The sequence below is a fragment of the Coloeus monedula genome, assembly GCF_965178545.1.
Source record: "Coloeus monedula genome assembly, chromosome: 3".
NCBI lineage: Eukaryota > Metazoa > Chordata > Aves > Passeriformes > Corvidae > Coloeus > Coloeus monedula.
In genome coordinates, this window is record NC_138783.1 from 81,144,604 (window position 1) to 81,161,889 (window position 17,286).

Genomic DNA, 17,286 nt, shown 5'->3' on the forward strand with positions numbered 1-17,286 from the left:
GATCAATCATTAAAGCTTTTATCTACTTCCTAGCAGAAGCAGAAGGAACGGGTGAAGGTTCACATGTAATTTCTTACCCTTTTGTGTCAATGCAACCAGGGCTTGTTCTGTGTGAAACTTTTTGCAAGAACAGGTAGTGATAGCACAAGGGGGAATGGCTTTAAACTGAGAGTAGATTTAGATCAGATATAAGGAAGACTTTCTTTACTGTGAGGGTAGTGAAGCACCAGAACAGGTTGCCCAGAAAAGTTGTGCATGCTCTATATCTGGAAGTGTTCAAGGCCAAATTGAACAGTGCTCTGAGCGACCTAGTATAGTGGAAGGTGTTCCTGCCCATGGCAGGGGGTTTGGGACTAGATGATCTTTAAGGTCCCCTCCAACCCAACCCATTTTGCGATTCTATGAAACACAGAATTGCACCATTTGACTTGTGAGCAGATTTCATGATGTTGCAGATTGGTGTGCACACACTACTTTATCTGCCATTCCAAATTTTTCTCTGTTCAGAAGTTATTTTATTTGAATTTTTTAGGTGGTGGTGGTGTTATTTTCCCTGAAATTATATTGATCTTCAGTGTCATAAGTCTTGATCATGTAATTTTGCTACAGCATGCTGTGAAAGCTCAGCATTTTTGCATTTTGCCTTTAAGAAACACATGCATGTGGTCTTGCATGGGGTTTACATAAAGAAAATACCTGTGTCCATCTGTACTACCAATTTTCAGATCAAGTTATTTCAGGGGGAAGATGCTTATGAAAATGGTTTAATTTGCAGTATAGAATCAGAAGCATAGATTCATAGATTAGTTTGGGTTGGAAGGGACCTCTAAAGATCATTTAGTCCAAGCCCTTTGCAGTGAGCAGGGACACATTCAACCTGTTCCAGTGTTTCACCACCCTCATAATAAAAATTGTCTTCCTTATATCTAGTCTAATTCTATACTCTTTTAGTTTAAAACCATTACCCCCGTCATATCAAAATATTGTGTTTGGCTTGTCTCTTGACATTTGAGGTAGGGCTTGTTTGGTTTTGTGTTCTGATTTTGTTGCTCTTCTGAACACTGAACCTCTGCTCAGCAGTGGTGGCTTTTTTTGGGTAAGCCTGGGTTACCTTTCAATTAGATACTAAAGTGAGGCTGGGTTGTATGTATAGTTTCATGTGTATTACTTACACTGTATAAACTATTCAGATTGTCGATAGTTTTCCATTGTTCCATGAAACTTCTTGGGAAAATATATTTCTTTTTCATTAATTCCAGCTATAAATAAAGTAATGGAGAAACAGATAGAGATGGGTGTAATGTTTCCTGTTGTGATCTTTGAGGCAGGATGGATGAATGAGTCATTCATTTAAGTAGCAGTGCTGATAATGAAGGCTTCAAGGAAGATATTAAATTCTGTCATTGCGATCTGCCTGTGCTCGGGCTCTGGATCCTGAAAGCGACACTCCCAGACTGTCCAGGTCTGCTGCAACACAGCCTGCTCTGGCAGTTGCCTGCTGATGCTTTGCCTGTTGACCCCTTTTACCATCAAAGATACTGAAAGCCAGACTATTACTGTGTGAAGTGGAGAGTCCTGTTGTCTCTGGAAGTGATGCTGAAATGCATGCAGCCTCACTGCTGGGGAGAAGGCAGGGCTGCTGCTCTTGAGAAGGAAGCAGAGTCACTGAGTTTTTAAAATAAATGCTTCATTTCTGTGTTTGTGTGTGCACTGAAAGAGTTTTGGTGTGTTTTGCATGCTACTGATGTTATAGTACATGTGGTTGCTGCTTGTTTTCAGCTGATGTCTCCACTGCTCTTTTTCCTCTCACAACTGAGTATCAGTTTTTGCCCTTGTCTGATCTACAATTTCCGCCCCCTGTAACTTATGCCTCCCACTATTTCTCGCAGAAAAATAATGAGTTCTACTGATTATTTTCCTTATTTCTTCCCACTCCCTCAGCAACAAGCCTCACTAGCCTTTCCACTCCAGGAAGAGGGAAATGAAAATAGCAACAAAATTAGTAATTCTTCTGTGGCAGGCTCTTATTTGCTACTGTCAGTGCTCTGCCATAATTCAAATTCCTGGGGAGAAGGGTTAAAATCCAAGTGGTTGCTGTACATCTTGCTGCACAGGAATTTAATAACACACCAGTTTTTCAGTTGCATGGAGCTACTGAGGGGACACTTAAATACAATTTTCTTATGACTATATTAGCAAGGAGCCAAACCACTTTCTTTGAAGAAACAAATGCTCTTTAGATCATTACTGCTTGCTGTTAGAAAAAAACAAAGTAAAAAAAACTAAAAAACTTTATTAGCTTAGGCAAGAGATTTGTTTCTTTTATATGTCTGAGTTATTTTGAGTACTTTTCTCTAGAACAGCAATAAAAGTAGACGCCACATTCTTGCTGTATTTAAAGCAATTTTCACAAATTTAAACTGGTAATATCAGGTCCATTTTGTTTCTATAATAAAATGTTTATAGCAAGTATGGAATACTCCATCTAGGCCTGATTTCCAGCTGAAATCAGGTATGACAGAGATTGTCAAACTCAATGTGTTCTATCTGGTTAGCAGTAATTTTGAGTGGTTTTTTTTGTTTGTTTGGGTTTTGGGGTTTCTTTTATTTGTTTTGGTTGGTTGGCTTGGCTTGGGGTTTGGTTTGGGGTTTTTTTTTTGTATTTGCTAAATAGAACTCTGACATTTCCTGGAAAAGGTCTGGGATAAATTTTTGATAGTCTGTAAAAATCCGTATGAGCAAACATGGCTTAACACTAATTCATGGCATGCTGAAGTCAGAGATGGCATCCTAGTGCTGAAAGAATGTTTTTCACCACTAGGATTTGCCTCCTGTCTGTTCTTTCATATCACTTCAATCTCTCATAGTGAAAGCCATGAACAACAAATGCTACTTTACACATGCTCCAAAGCTTCCTGGCTCATCTTCAGTGGTTGTTGTGAATCAAAGTCTTAGCTTAACAGCTGAGTTTGTCTCCAGGGACAGCCACCTTCCCCTTCTTGCAAGGCATGGGGGGATGTGGGTTTTTTTCATAATACCACTTTGCATGCCGACTGCTTTTAATACACTGGTTGCTAGGGCTCTGCTTCTCAGGTGCTGTAATCCTGCTTCTTTCTTGTAGACAAGTGGATTGCTAATGATTGCCTGAATTCAGATCCAAGGCGAAACTCAGAAGGTGCAACCATGCACCATGATCCTGAGGGTGGTTAGATGCAAGTGTGTAAGGGGTAAGGTGACCATAGCAGTGACAGCAAAATTGTTCTCAGACAAGAATTGGTAAAGCTGGTAAAGTTTTGAACCATGATGGTGCAGGAAATAGAGGATTTTTCTGTTGGTTCAGTGATCTCTCAAATGATACATTGCTTCATACTTCACTGAGGTGAACGTTTTGATTAATCTGAGTGGTCTTGCTAGAGAAATTGAGTCTGATTATGTGTTGTGGAAAATATGTTGGCTCTTTCTATAGATAAAGTAAATTTGACTTGGATGGAAGTTTTTTTTCTTTTACAGGATAAGAAAGCATTTTTCTCTCTTCACATCACTGGTTGACCTAGCTATTGTGTTTAATTCTCTTTTAATGACACTTTTCTTCAAATTGGAAAAATTTTCCTGAGAACACCTGGGTTTCCATTTGCTGAAACATCTTCCTCAGAATTACTCATCCTCATCCCTTTGGCACACCTTTGTATTTTTGAGATTCATTCGCCTCATTTTGCAAAGTGTCAATCACAGGTTCTCCTTCATACTTAGTTCTTTCTTTTGGCTGATCATTTTGCTTTCTGTTCTCTCACCATTACCCACTTATTCTTCTGTGAGCTCTGCTGCTTACCTGCCACTCTTGTCTGTTCCTCAGGGATGAGAGCAGACCTCATCACTCTCTACAACTACCCAAAAGGAGGTTGTAGCAAACTGGTCTCTTCTCCAAAGTAACAAGCAGTAGAACGAGAGGAACTGGCCTCAAGTTGCACCAGGGAAAGTTTTAGACAGGATATTAGGAAAAGTTTCTTCACTGTAAGGGTGGTCAGGCACTGGAACAGGCTATCCAGGGAAGTGGCTGAGGGTCCATCTCTGAAGGTATTTAAAAGACATAGAGCTGTTGCACTTAGAGACATGTTTTAGTGGTGGCGTCGGCAGTGATGAGCTAATGGTTGGACTTGGTGCTCTTAAGGGTCTTTTCCAACCTAAGTGATTCTGTGATTCTGTGATTCAGTGATTTGCAGGCATCTTTGCTCTTCTTTCCTTCCATCTTGCATCTTAATTTTTCAGGGTGTTTGGAGAACTCCAAACTTATCCTTTGAGCTTTATTCTTCTGTGTAAATGGTTTTGCTTCTGTGTCCTGACTTCATGGCCAAAAGTTTTCCATTCATCTCATCTAGGTATGCGCTGTCAAAATCTTTTTTTTTTTGCCAGATTTACAAGTTTTCAGTGTATCTGGCCATAATTCTACTGTCATATGATTTCATTACCCATACAAATTAAGCCTTCATCCGTATCTCTGCCATTAGTCTGGGAATACTTTCTTTGGTGGAGCTTAGATTACATTTCTTACACGTACATATTCCAGAACATGTTTAGCATCATCTAAGTGGTTTTTTAAATGGTCTTCTCTTCTCATCATGTCCCATCTTCTGCTGCCTCTGAAACCATTCAGATAGTATTTCCTGCTCCTACCTGTGAGTGTAAAAACACTAAAAAAGAAAGAAACAGCTTCCAGGAACTTCTCCCACCTTTAAACTGACATCTCCATTGTGCTTCTGCATTGTTGACTTTCACTGTTTTACCAGTGAGCTTTAGTTAAGGCTAAAAATGTACTGAAATGAACTTTTATAGGGTTTATTCCGCAAACATGGTTTATGTGAAGGGTTGAATTCTTTCATTCCCCTCCACTGGAATAACCTTGCTCTAAAGTTGCAAAGAACTGTTCCTAAATAGCTGGAGGGAGTAGGGAGTTGCATCTACCTTCAGATTTCTGTAGGAGTTGCTGCTATCTGTGGGAACACTATGTTCTCCATACATTCATTAGTGGGAAATAGGCAGATTTAATTTACAAGTTACTGGACGTGCTTAGAAAAAGTACTTTGGGGGAGAAAAGGTACACAAATTACTACAGCATGTAGCTTTGATGCATTCTTTCTCTATGCAGAAAGGTACAAACCTTCAGGGTTCACTGGATAGGCCCAGATTTCTCTGCTCAGTTGTTCTTTGGCTTGGCAGATTTTTTTTTTTGCTAGGCTTTTATAGTGAATATTGCTTTTTCCTTGAAAGGATTGCATTTTTTTTTTTAATAGCCAGCAATCTCATTTCTGATGAAGTTTTAAATATTTAATAGAGCAATTGGTCTGTAGAAAGAACTATTTGCATTGTCTTTGTGTTCTTACACGATGACTGAGGAGATTGACAAAGCAGTACTTTGTGTAGTATCTATACTTATTTCCAAAACAGAAGAGGATAGATGTTTCCAATTTAGTGTAGAATTCCCTACAGTACTTATCAGGCTTTACAGTCTTAACATTTTTAATCAGTTGTAAAAGATCCTCTTACTCTGTGATTTATATAATAGACCTTAGTTTTTCTATTTTTGCTTCATTTCACTTCAGAATGTTTCCAATGCTATTAAAAAAAATTGACATTTTGTTAATCTTACTTTCTTCTTTAATTTTTCCATGTATCAAAGTTGATAAGAGTATCACTGTTTAAGCAGTGACTTTTAAAGACAGAAATGATTAGTCATTTTCAACCAAAAGAGATACAATCATTAATATCATGCGTATGACTGAAATTTTCCTCAAAATCTTATTGACCAAAGTTTTCAAGGGACTAATGACTGGTCATGTGTTTTGAATTCTTCAGCTGCTGGAAGGCTTTTAATGTTTTCTGGGGAACACTGGGGACTCTTCTTTCTCTCTCTTCCCTCTTGAGAGAAATTATGGGAGGAATTGCAAGTTATATAAAACTTCCCTGCCACTCCCAGAAGTTCATCTTGTGTTGTAGTCTAACAGCCTCTGTACTAATGGGAAAAATATTTCCATTCAGTTTCAAGCACCTCTTTTTCCCATTGATGGTGTTTCCTTCTGTCCAGTGCGTGACACTGGCCAAGGGCTGAGGCTCTTCCAGACATCACTGTTTTCAGTGGGCCACCCCACTGAGAACAGACACAAAGTAGCTGGTGGCAGAGTGAGTCAGGACTGATAGCAGGTGGTAGAGAAGAGCCAGGCTGGCTGCACAATGTGACTGCTGCATTTTGCATCTACAACTTAAATACACAGGTTAATCTGCTGATTGTGGCTGACCAGCAAAATAAAGGTCAGTTCCAGCCAAGGCAGAAATCTTGGCAAGAGCACATCTTCTTTAGCAGTGATCCTTCTAGAAATTTTGGGGCTAATTCACACTATAAACCTGATCTTTTGCTCTCAGAATTAGCAAGAATATTAAGGTAAAGGTAATTGCTTCAGTATTGGGCCCTTCATAGGAGTCTGAGTTAACTAAGTGGAAGAAAATTGCCTTAATTTTAGTGTTTTCAGAGCACTGTTGTGTTTGTCGGGGAGGTTTGGAAACTGATCTCATATCCATCTTTTTTTGTGGTGGAAATAGGGGAGCTGTCACTGGTAGGCTTTAATTACTTGTTGCATGTGTTTCAACTAGCTTGAAAACTGCTGTCTCTGATTGCTGAATTTCATTCAGGTCATCCAAACAGGAGGCTGAGTATAAATACATGTGGCTCCTAATTATACCTGTTCTCTCCAACTCAGTCTTACCAGTGTCCTTGCCTGCTCATGAAGCTCTATCAAGACACATGAGCAAAGAGGGAGTTACTTTCAAGGACTTTAAACAAGTGCACACCTGTAGGGTGATACATAATGTTTCTGGCTGGTCCTTTGAGAACCTTTGGGTCACTGGTTTGTCATTGCTATGCACTCTTCTTGAAATCTGTAAACTCCGGGTTACTTGCAGTGAAGAATTTACTACTTATACTTCAAATCATAGAGTGGGGAAATGAAGGATTGTGTTGTTTTCTAAACTTTGCTTCTAAAAAGCTGTTACTCCTTCATTCAAACTCCTCCAAAAGCTGTTATTTCTTTGTTCCATAATAGATAGTTTTCTGCAGAGCCAGTCTTTTTGGGTGCTGGGGAGAAGCATTGTTTCACAGATGCCATTAAATTTGGGGCAAAGATTTTAAGAGCCATAAGTCAGTGTCTCTACAACAGATTAAATAGAGAGCCTTGTAACAAGAGGCTAGTGCACAATCTGGCCAGTTGGCAGCAAAAAAGGAAAAATTTGCTTAAGAGTGAGGGTAAGAGCATTTTAGTTTGGAACAACTCAGTAGATGATGCAGTTGCTAGGAAATATCTTTCATTTCTGGAAAAAGTCTTGAGGTGAAAGCTAATCAATAAGGTAGATCCAGTGTGATGTCATTTGTTGCCATGGTTTCTGAACTTAGTAGTCTGTTATCTGCAAATAGTATTGATGGTTGCTATGCAGTTGAATCTTTTCATATTGTTGTTTTACCATTATTAAGCACTTTAATCTTAGCTAAAGCTTCAAAGAGCAGACCACTTAGGAGTTTAAATGTTTTGATAGATAGGCTTCTATTACAACCCTAAAATATCTTGAATTTTACTACCTAATAAACAACAGGCATCAGCAGGAAGTGAACAAGGTTAACATTTTGGTGATTAAATCTCCACAAAGCAGTTGACATTTTCTAGTAAATTAATCTGCAAATTAAATATCTCTGTGGAATTAGTGCTATGACTCATTACATGGCAGATCATGTAAAAAGAGGGGAAAGCAGTCAGTCCCCTGGGTGATAAGGCAGTCAAATGTATAAAGCTCTAAATGGCTCAAAAGCCATCACAGCTTCTTGAACAATGGCCTTGTGTTTCATGTATCTTTCACTATGGGATTGTGCCTCTTTATTATATTTGGCTTTTGCTGAAAAATATTTTGTAGCAGCTTATGCTAAGCATCAGGCAGCTGAACAGGCTGAAAAGGAAATGAGACTTACTTTTCCTGATAGCTGTCAAGATGAAGAGAAAGCATTCTCAGGTCAGATCCTTTAAATCAAACGTAACTTCATTTTTAATATTCTGTAGAGAAAATGTTAGTTTTAGTAGAATGCTTTGTATTCTTGTTGATTTAGTGGCATCTCTTTGCAGTATTTTTTCTTCATAGTTTGAGTTTTTGAAAGCATTTTGGGGAGGAAGAATAAAAAAGAGATGAGGAGAGGAAGGGAAGTTAAAAATCAGATGATGGCTTTCTGAATTCTAGTGTTTGTGCATCTTCAGAGTGGCATTTGCTGTGCTGTCTATTTTTCTCTTTTTCCCCCAAAGTATTCCTTTTCCTCCCCTTCAATTTCCACTGTTCTCTGCCTTAACAACACATTTCTTTAGAAAGTGTTTTGCCACCTTCTTTCTTGTCCTCTTCACACATCTCTCCTCTATGTGGTGACTTTGACTATCACCTTTCTTTCAAGTAGAGAAGTAATTGCCTTCCTAGTCCTACTTGTCCCCTTAATATAGTGAGTGAACTGCCAAGGATGCCCTCCCAGTGGGAGAGCCTGAGGAAGATGTCACCAGGAAAAGTGATGCATCCGGCTAAAATCCTGCTCCTGCAAAGTGGGCAGGGGTGTTCTGGATAACTCCTCTCCTGGAATTCCTCTAGAAATTCCCTGCTGGCTATGAAGAAATGCAACTGGAGCTTTCGAGTGTATCCTCGAAGCAGGGCTACTGAGAGCAGGCAGATGGAGGAGACATGTCGGCTTGATGGTGATAGCAGATGTCAAGTTAACAATCTGAAAAGGAAACTAGCAGTGCAGCAGTACATCTTACCAAAATTTTTAAAGGGATGGAGGGGAAAAAAAAAAAAAAAAGAAACAAAAAAGAAAGACCACATGGAAAAGGAGATACAAATCAGGATTGCTGATTGGCAGGAGCTCTAAAAGACTATCTGATGCCATATCTGTAAAATGGTGCTGTTGAGTGGAATTATCTAAAGAAGTATTTCACTATTAAGCTGTCACAAAGAAAAAGCATTTACTTCAGGTGCCATATGCCAACTGTGCAATCAGGCTTCCAGTCATACATCGTGTGTGTTCTAAAACTGGGGGACAAGTCTCAGCCATTTGAAGTTGCTCTTGCGTAACAATTGCTTTTACAATACTGGATATCCAGTTGCTTGCTTCAGTTCACTGTTGTGAAAGTTGTGTTGTTTGGGATAGCATACTTTTATTTCTTGAGATGTTTTATCTTAGGGTTATTTGGGTTCTTTGTGTTTTGAGGTTTTTTACCCTTAAGGACAAACTAAATTGTCAGACCTTTTTTAGTGCTCTTTCACATCATAAAGCAATTCAATTTATAAAAGACTAAAATAAACATACCTTTTCTTTCTAAGAAAATATGCCCATTTTGCCTGTTATTTGAGGGAAGTCTTGGTACCTTGTATGAGTGAACAACTTGGTAAAACACACAGTAGTGGAAAGTCTCAGGCAGTCTTTAACAAAAGACTTTCTTAATTTGTGAATTTCTGCTGTTTTTCTTAGGGTAGATATTTATACCAAGAGCCTTTGCCAGACACTGAGTGTGGGTGATAAGCAGACATGGGAGTTAAAGTACCCTCTCTTAAAGGGAAAGGGTAAAGTCTGCAGAGCCACCATGGCACGGCTGCGTTGCACACACCTGTGAAGCCTTTCAATCTGCCCCTGGCCTTTTCACATGGGACTCTGAAGTTCCATGTAACCCTGGATGGCCCCGTGTCACTGAGAACTTAAAATAGATTTGGAGTAGGTTTTCCAAGCATGATATGGAAATTAAAATAAAAACGTGAAGCAACAAAATCATTTCGTGAAAGTACCCTGGAGATAAAGCAGCCTGGAATAAGAAGTTACCAGCTATAGCTACAAGTCTTTGAAATGTAGGATATAGTTATATGATTATATATAGTTGATTACATTTATTTCAGACCTGTTGATAGTGCTGAATGTAGTAGCTGATGCAGTTATGGCAGCTGAGAGGTGACCAGTAAGACTAAGAAAAATACAGATATTTAACCCCAATTATATACTTCAGCTATTGTTCATGTTATTTAAATAAAAATCTCAGAATTTGCTGCTAAAAGTTTACTTTAGTGTACAAAATTCTTGAAAAAAAGGAGTACAAAAATCTGAAGTTTGGAAATTACTTTAGATTTATTAAAGCAATTTTCATTTCATTTTATGTTGGTTTGATTCAGCTAAGCTCTTCTCTGGAGCTGTTATATCTTTAGTTGAGGTCTTGGGTCAGTCATGCTGCAAATAATCTCTTTTTATGAATAGACTCAAGGCATGTTTACTTTCTGTACATTGATTTAGAAGGAGAAAGATTCCAATCCAGATCGAAACAAGTAGTTGTTCTTGTTGTTCTTGTAATAATTGCAGAATGTTTTTTCTTATGTAGGAGGAGATAAATGCACAATTTTTTTTTTTTTTCCATAATGTATTGCAGGAAACAAAAAGTGCTTGTTGCTTTAACATTTTGTGGAAAACCCAAGTTTCACCCAATTTCCAAATTATCTCCACACAAACAAGTCCTCCACCCCAAGCCCCTAACAGCCTAGTAGAGAAATCCTGTGCAGACCAAGAAAAGAAATCCTTTGTGGTTTTTGTATCTTGTACTGATAAGTCCATTTTTTAGAAGAGGAAATACTTTTCCCAGCATAACCGCAGGTACAGGTTCATCTCTTGCTTGCCTAAAGTCCTCGTAAGAAACTAATCCTGAGATTTTCATCATTTGGATGAGATCAGTCAGATATTCATGCACTCAAAGGGGTTCTAAGGATACTTTTGTACATACTTAAGATGCTTCCAAAGGTTCCCTTTTTCTGACTCCTCATAAACCACCCAACCAACCAGATCCAAGAATTGCCAGCATTTTAAAACCCAAGGATCCCTTCATGTATAAAGTGGAATTCTTTTTGTCTAGTCAGTACAATATTTTTATACAAATTTTTTTTAAAGCCATTCTAGATGGGAATTAATTCCAGGTGATTTTTGGAATAGGACATACAAAACACACAGTGCATGTCCACTGAGAAATACGTTGTTGTTTCCTGCTTGAGTTTTCCAGCACTGATCAAGCTCGGCTGGAGTGTACTGGTCTGAACACCTCAGACTGAGCAAGGCATGGTGATATTGCCCACCCTACTTTTGGCAAGTGTTGCATTTTGTTTGCCAGTTTTGTGGTACTGTTTGTTCCCTTTACTGGTCTCTTTTTCCCTCCACCACTCAGTCAGTGAATTTTCTTTTGCCCTACTTGAATCTGCTGCCTGCTATTACTTCCTTCAGCCACATCTGCTTCCCCACACCCTTTATGTCCACTGAAACTTTGTGATCCTTCTGTACAAATTTTCCCATCCCCCTTGTCTGCTTTGCCATTTCTGAACATTATTTTAGATCATGTTCACATCCAGCATGAAATGAGTTCTGCTGGCAGAAAAATATAGCAACTTTACTGAATGTGCTCAAGTTGCCTGAGATTACTTGATAAAAAAGAAATTGCAATTTCTGATAGGTAATGCTTTCAGATGTTAAGCCTGGGACAGCCATGGGGCAGAAAAATCCTTACTAAAGGCAGATTCCCTCCTATTTATCAGAAGCCCAAAACACCGTTTTTCTGATATGAAACTTGTCTTGCTTTTACCACAGTCTCAGTGCAATTTGGCACTGTATTTCTTACACATTAAAAAAAAAAAAAAAATAAAAATGGCTTTATCATCCTGCACAGAAAAATCCTTTATGCTATAGAGTTACAGACAGGGAAATACAATGAAGTATATTCAGTGTTTATTTTTACATTGAAAGCTATTGCTGTCTCTTCCTCGTATTTTTGCTGGCAATAACAGGGTAGAAATGCTTTATTCCACAAATTATGTACTTCTAGCACAGTGTTTTAAAATTACCTGTACAAAGGAGACTTTCAGTTAATCCATATAGGCATCTGGAAATTGGTTTGAATGCAAGCAGCTAATGGTCACAGCAATTTGCATGGGAGCAGGTTTAATGTAAATCTAGGCACTGTTTAGTTATGTTTTTATAAATGTTGGATGTGAGGAATGAAAAAATACTATAGTAAATGGGGAATAAAATCAAAAGCTAAATGCTTAAGGCATTTTTTTTAGAATTCTAGACTCAGTTATCTAATGAACTTGTGTTTTGATGAGATGTGGCACTTTAATTCTCTTTAAAAACAAAAAAACCCAACCTAAGCTGATCTTTTGTCACTCTTCAAGTACTAACAATTATTAGTGATAAGTTAATACTCCTATTGACATCAATGGGAGGAAGAAGTGTGAGGAAATACTAAGACTGTAGGCAAATAAATGTCTTGTATAATTATTCTGTTCTTAGCATCTTGCATTGCAATAAGTAGCTTAAGCTTTTCAATGCTAATAACTCATACAACTTCCATCATAATGCTTCCTTCATCTGAAGGCATCAGTTTATGACATTTACTCTCCCTGTTTAGCAAGGAAGAGTGGAAGCTCCTTGCTATAAAATGTCTGAGGTCAACTGATTTCTTTTTGCTCATAAAGTGTAGCTCTTGCACAGATGGTTGAGAAGGTGCAGAATATTATAGTCATTCCATTTTTAATTGTTTCTATATGCCTTGGAATTTAAAGAGAATTGAGGATGTATGGCAGTAGCTTTCCCTGTATAATCAGGTTGCTATGGTAAACCTATTATTCTATACAAAGAAAGAGTATGTTTAGTAAAGCGCCAATCCCTTTTCAGTATAACATGAGCGTCAAATTAGTTTCGAATGATTGAATTTGTTTTGTAAGTATCTTATCACAATAGCTCAGAAAAGGTCACAGAATAAGGTGTGGCTTTTGGTATTTCAGTAGCAGACACATCCTATATAGTTAGCTGTTCAGAAAAAATAGGACTTTAATTCTTTATTAAATTATCTCCTTAGAGTGAGCCCACTTCACATAATCTAACCAAAATCTCACTACTTCAGAATCTCACTACTTTTGGAGGCAAAATATCTTTATAGCCAGTACAAAGTTCCAGTTATTTAGTGACACCACTAAATTAATTTCTCATGCTGATCTTGTAACATTTGTAAAAGTAAAGGAACTAATAATTTGAGTATCAATTTCAGCAGCATTGTACTAAGCTACTGTAATTGTATCTTTGAATATTTAAAAGTAAAGAAATAGCTCAAAGAAATCCTTTTTCCAGAGAACTTGCTGACTGAGGTTTCTGTCTGCTTTCAAGACACTTTTAATTCTGCTGAGGTCTGCAGTCAGATATCTAAACTGTACCCTGAACTTAGGTGGGAGCCATGCAAAATAAAATATGAGGCACAGATTGGGAAAGTAGGGCCTAAATTCCCTTTGATCATGTATCTCTTACATGACAAAGATGTGCCTGATTTGCCTATGGATGGACTTCCCTCCATTTTTCTGCTGGTGAAACTGTTGCACATTAGCTGAAATGGATAATATTACTTGCAGCAGGGACTGAGAGGAACCTGTTCCCACTGCATCACAAGGGACCAGCCACTGGACTCTAACTTATTAAATGAAGCATTAAAGAAGATAATTCTTAGTTACAGAACATGCAGTATCCTCATTACAGGACCTTCCTTTGCTCATTCCTTTGAAGGATTTTCCCTTTCTGATGACTCCTCTAGTCAAATCAGCTTGCTTAAAATGATTTTACCATCTTCAGGCATCCTTATTATAGCAATGGCTGGCCAGGAGACCACTGCTGAGGATTCTTCTTTTGTTTATGTTATAATCTCCACAACAGGTGGGTCCTGTTCATCAGGTACCTCTCAGCCTACAGGTTACTGACTCTTCCTTGGGACAGGGTGATGCTGCATTTTTGTAGAAGTGATCAGGTTGCCTAAGATGAATGCATAAAAAGGGACAAATTAGAGTCAATAAAATTCTCTGTATGTTTAAGCACTAAGGATTTTTTTTTTCCAATTTCTAATGTGGCTGTCCTTGGCAAAAAATGATAGCTCAGAGAATGTGGGCAAATAACAAAATTTCTTCTGTACATAATCATATCTTAGATTTTGACATGATTACTAAGCACAACTCTATTCCTTGACGGGGCAGATGCACTTCCTATAAGAAGTTTCTTTCTGGAACAAGCATCCTCATATAATTGCCAATGCAACATAGTTTTTAAACTATGCATATAATAAAGGTATTAAAAAGCATTTTCTCTAATTCTCTTTATCAGCATGTCTTTTCCAAAATTCTCGGACTTTATGTCCTTCTAGATTGAATCCTGGTGCATAAAATGTCAGCTCAGAAGTGCAATGTTGAGGCTTGGGAAGATGAAGAGTATAGAAGTTATAAAATGAGCTCAGAAATATTTTTCCATAAATAATAAGATCTCTCCCTAATCTGATTCAATTAACTGTTTTCTTAAAAAAAACCACAAAAAACAAAAAACAACCCCCAAAACCCCACAAAAAAATATAACAAATTAAGGTTAGAAGTTGGGAAAAGAATGTTAATAATTATCTGTCAGTACCTTACCCTAAAAGGTTTTATTGTCACGGCACCTACAGTTAGAAAATCTCCACTAAGGTTTTCACTAACAGTCCTGTTCAATAAAATATTTCATCAAATGCTGAAAAAAATTAGTGCGGTGTGTTGTGAACTGTCTGGTTGCATAATGAAAGGCTGCACTTGGAGGATATTTTTTACTTTCTAGCAATACTGTAAATTTGGGGGTTGCAGTCAGTAGAGCAGTGATGAGGCCCAAGTTGAGTTTCACTGATGCTGTGATTAAATTAAATCAATAAGAGCAGGTTTTCTGCATCCTAGTCTGTGTCTCTGGTGGCAATTTTTCACACACAATATCCTTTCCCAAGCCCATCAAATGTAGGAGTTTGGTCCATGGTTGGTGCCATATTTGGAACGTTCTCACACCAGCATTGCATAAAATAATTTAAAAACATAAAAAAGCAAACTTCTAGAAGTTCGGGCCCATTACCTGAACTAAATTTGTCTCAGATGTGTGGAATGTAAGACTGTCCTGGATATTGATTTTTTTCCACAATTGGCCATTTACGGTTTTGGGTTGAAGATCTGTGGGAGCTTGGATAAATCTGTTGTCCCTTTAAGCTCTGGGGAGCTCTCCTGTAAATAGTTTGATGGAAGGGGAGACTGTGAAAGAGGTTGTGCTTACTTCCTCAGATCTAGACAAAAATTATGGGGATTTTTGCTTTCAAAAAGTTTGACAGAATATTTGAGGAATTATTTTTCTACATGAATAGAGAGTATCTTAGGTAGCTCTGTACATAGACTATAATTCTGATCACATTCTTCTTGGTGTTTCTGAAGTATGTGCTAAATATTTTAGATCAATTTTAGAGGTTAATTATGCAGATAAGCATGGGCCAGCTCAGTTATGCTAAGTTCAGATATGAAAAACATGCAATACCAGTGATTGCTTATTGTTGCTGTTTCCACTAAGATTATAACAGTGATAACTTTCCATCTGGTTGCCATGGAAGAGGAATAGTTTTGTCTTGCTATGTTTTTGGTTGGTTGGTTGGTTGGTTTTTAATTGTGTTTATTTGCTATACTTTAATTAATAGACCATGACTTGTTTTTGGGGATAGAATAGCATAGATTTAGGGTTTTATTCAATTTATTTTATTTTACTTTACTGAAATCATGACTCTTAACAATTATTTATTCTTGCAGGGAGATGTGAATGTGGCCAATGCACTTGTTTCCCTCCAGGAGACAACAGAGTTCATGGCAAAAACTGTGAATGTGATGATCGACAGTGTGAAAATGCAGATGGCGATGTCTGTGGGGGTATGTGTTCACTTGATATCACATAACACAGCATAGCATAATTTAACAACATAACAGAACTAAATCTTGACACTATATAGCTTTCTGTTCCCCTTGATTTTATAGTGTAATGTCACTATAGACAATTTACATCTTTGCTTAATAATAAGATGGCAGATTCTGTAAGAAACAAGCGCTAGAAACATTGAATATGTTAGGGAACATTTATCTTAAGACTTCAGGAATGTTAACACATAAATGAAAGTGCTGTAGTATATCCTAAATTTCATCAGTGTTCATTAGACAAGAATACAAGCACTTTAACAAAAACCTAAAGCATTAGGTAACTTTACATTGTATTTAGTACAATTGATGTTTTATTGAGGGTGTTGTAATAAACCTGAAGGTACTAATGACCAGAAAAACCTTTAAATATTTCATATTCACTGACACTGATATGCCTGTTTTCTAAAAAAAGTAGCAAAATATGTTATGAAAGAATCTAAAATTCTTGAGAGACAGTGTCATAGTAATTGTAGATGCAGATGGTTTATTTTAGTGTTGCCAGTGAAAACCTTACCTTGTGATATTTCAGTAAAGTTTATCGGCATTTAGCAGTATTTCAAGATAGTTTGGGATATATAAGTGCATACATACCACAAGGCATTTTATAAGCAGGTGAATAATATTTACCCTAAATGCTGTCTTTCTAGATTTTATTTGCTTTATTTTTAAAATGACTGGTTCTAAATATTAACAAAGTTGTTGATATGAAGAATGGCACATTGTATTGTAGTCCTTATTTCTATGTAAGAAAAAGAATGTATTGCTTCATGATCCTCATGTACAGAAAAAATTCTGACTACAGGGAATATTTCTTCAAGGTGTCTGCCATGCAGAATATAGACATATGTAGAAAATTTTTCTCTGAATGTCTAACCAGCCATAAAAATAGTTTACAGCATTCAGAGTAATTCAATGATATAAGTGTGTAGAAAAAGAATAATTTGAAATTTAATTTTGTGTAAAGGACATAAAAGTACTGAGAAGCACTGAAAATCCGTTTTGTATTTGTTAGAAATTAAATAGTTGGGAAACAAAATTCATCATCATCCATGCTAAAAATATCTGTTTATATCACTCATATTTTACATTATTACATCTTCCTCTCTTTCTTTTGGGTTTGTCCATACTTCCATCTCAGCCTGAACTTCCTGAAATGTCTTTCTGAACTGCTTATTCTTTCCTCTTTCCTTGTCCTCTTTTCATTGCTATTTTTCTACCACTGTTGCTGCCTAGGCAATCACAGTAAGGACATAAGCCCTTGCTAGTAAATCTATCTTTGGAGCATTATAAACTGGACTGTGTGGGGTCTGACAGTGAGCACTGAGTGCCTGTAAGCACAAAGAAGGAAAACCAGTGTTTTCAGAATAAATGCATGCTGAAATGAGAAATGTGAATGACAACCTAAATGACTTGAAT

The 17,286-nt window shown here is 37.3% G+C and overlaps 1 protein-coding gene across 1 annotated transcript in view; it reads left to right on the plus strand.

Annotated features, from left to right (window-relative positions):
• Positions 1-17,286, plus strand: part of ITGBL1 (integrin subunit beta like 1) — a gene marked incomplete at both ends in the record, with an annotated part of 72,300 nt that overhangs the window by 40,510 nt on the left and 14,504 nt on the right. The window contains one exon of the mRNA XM_082277441.1: positions 15,709-15,825. Within this exon, the coding sequence (XP_082133567.1) occupies positions 15,709-15,825 (117 nt within the window). The remainder of the gene's footprint in view (positions 1-15,708; positions 15,826-17,286) is intronic.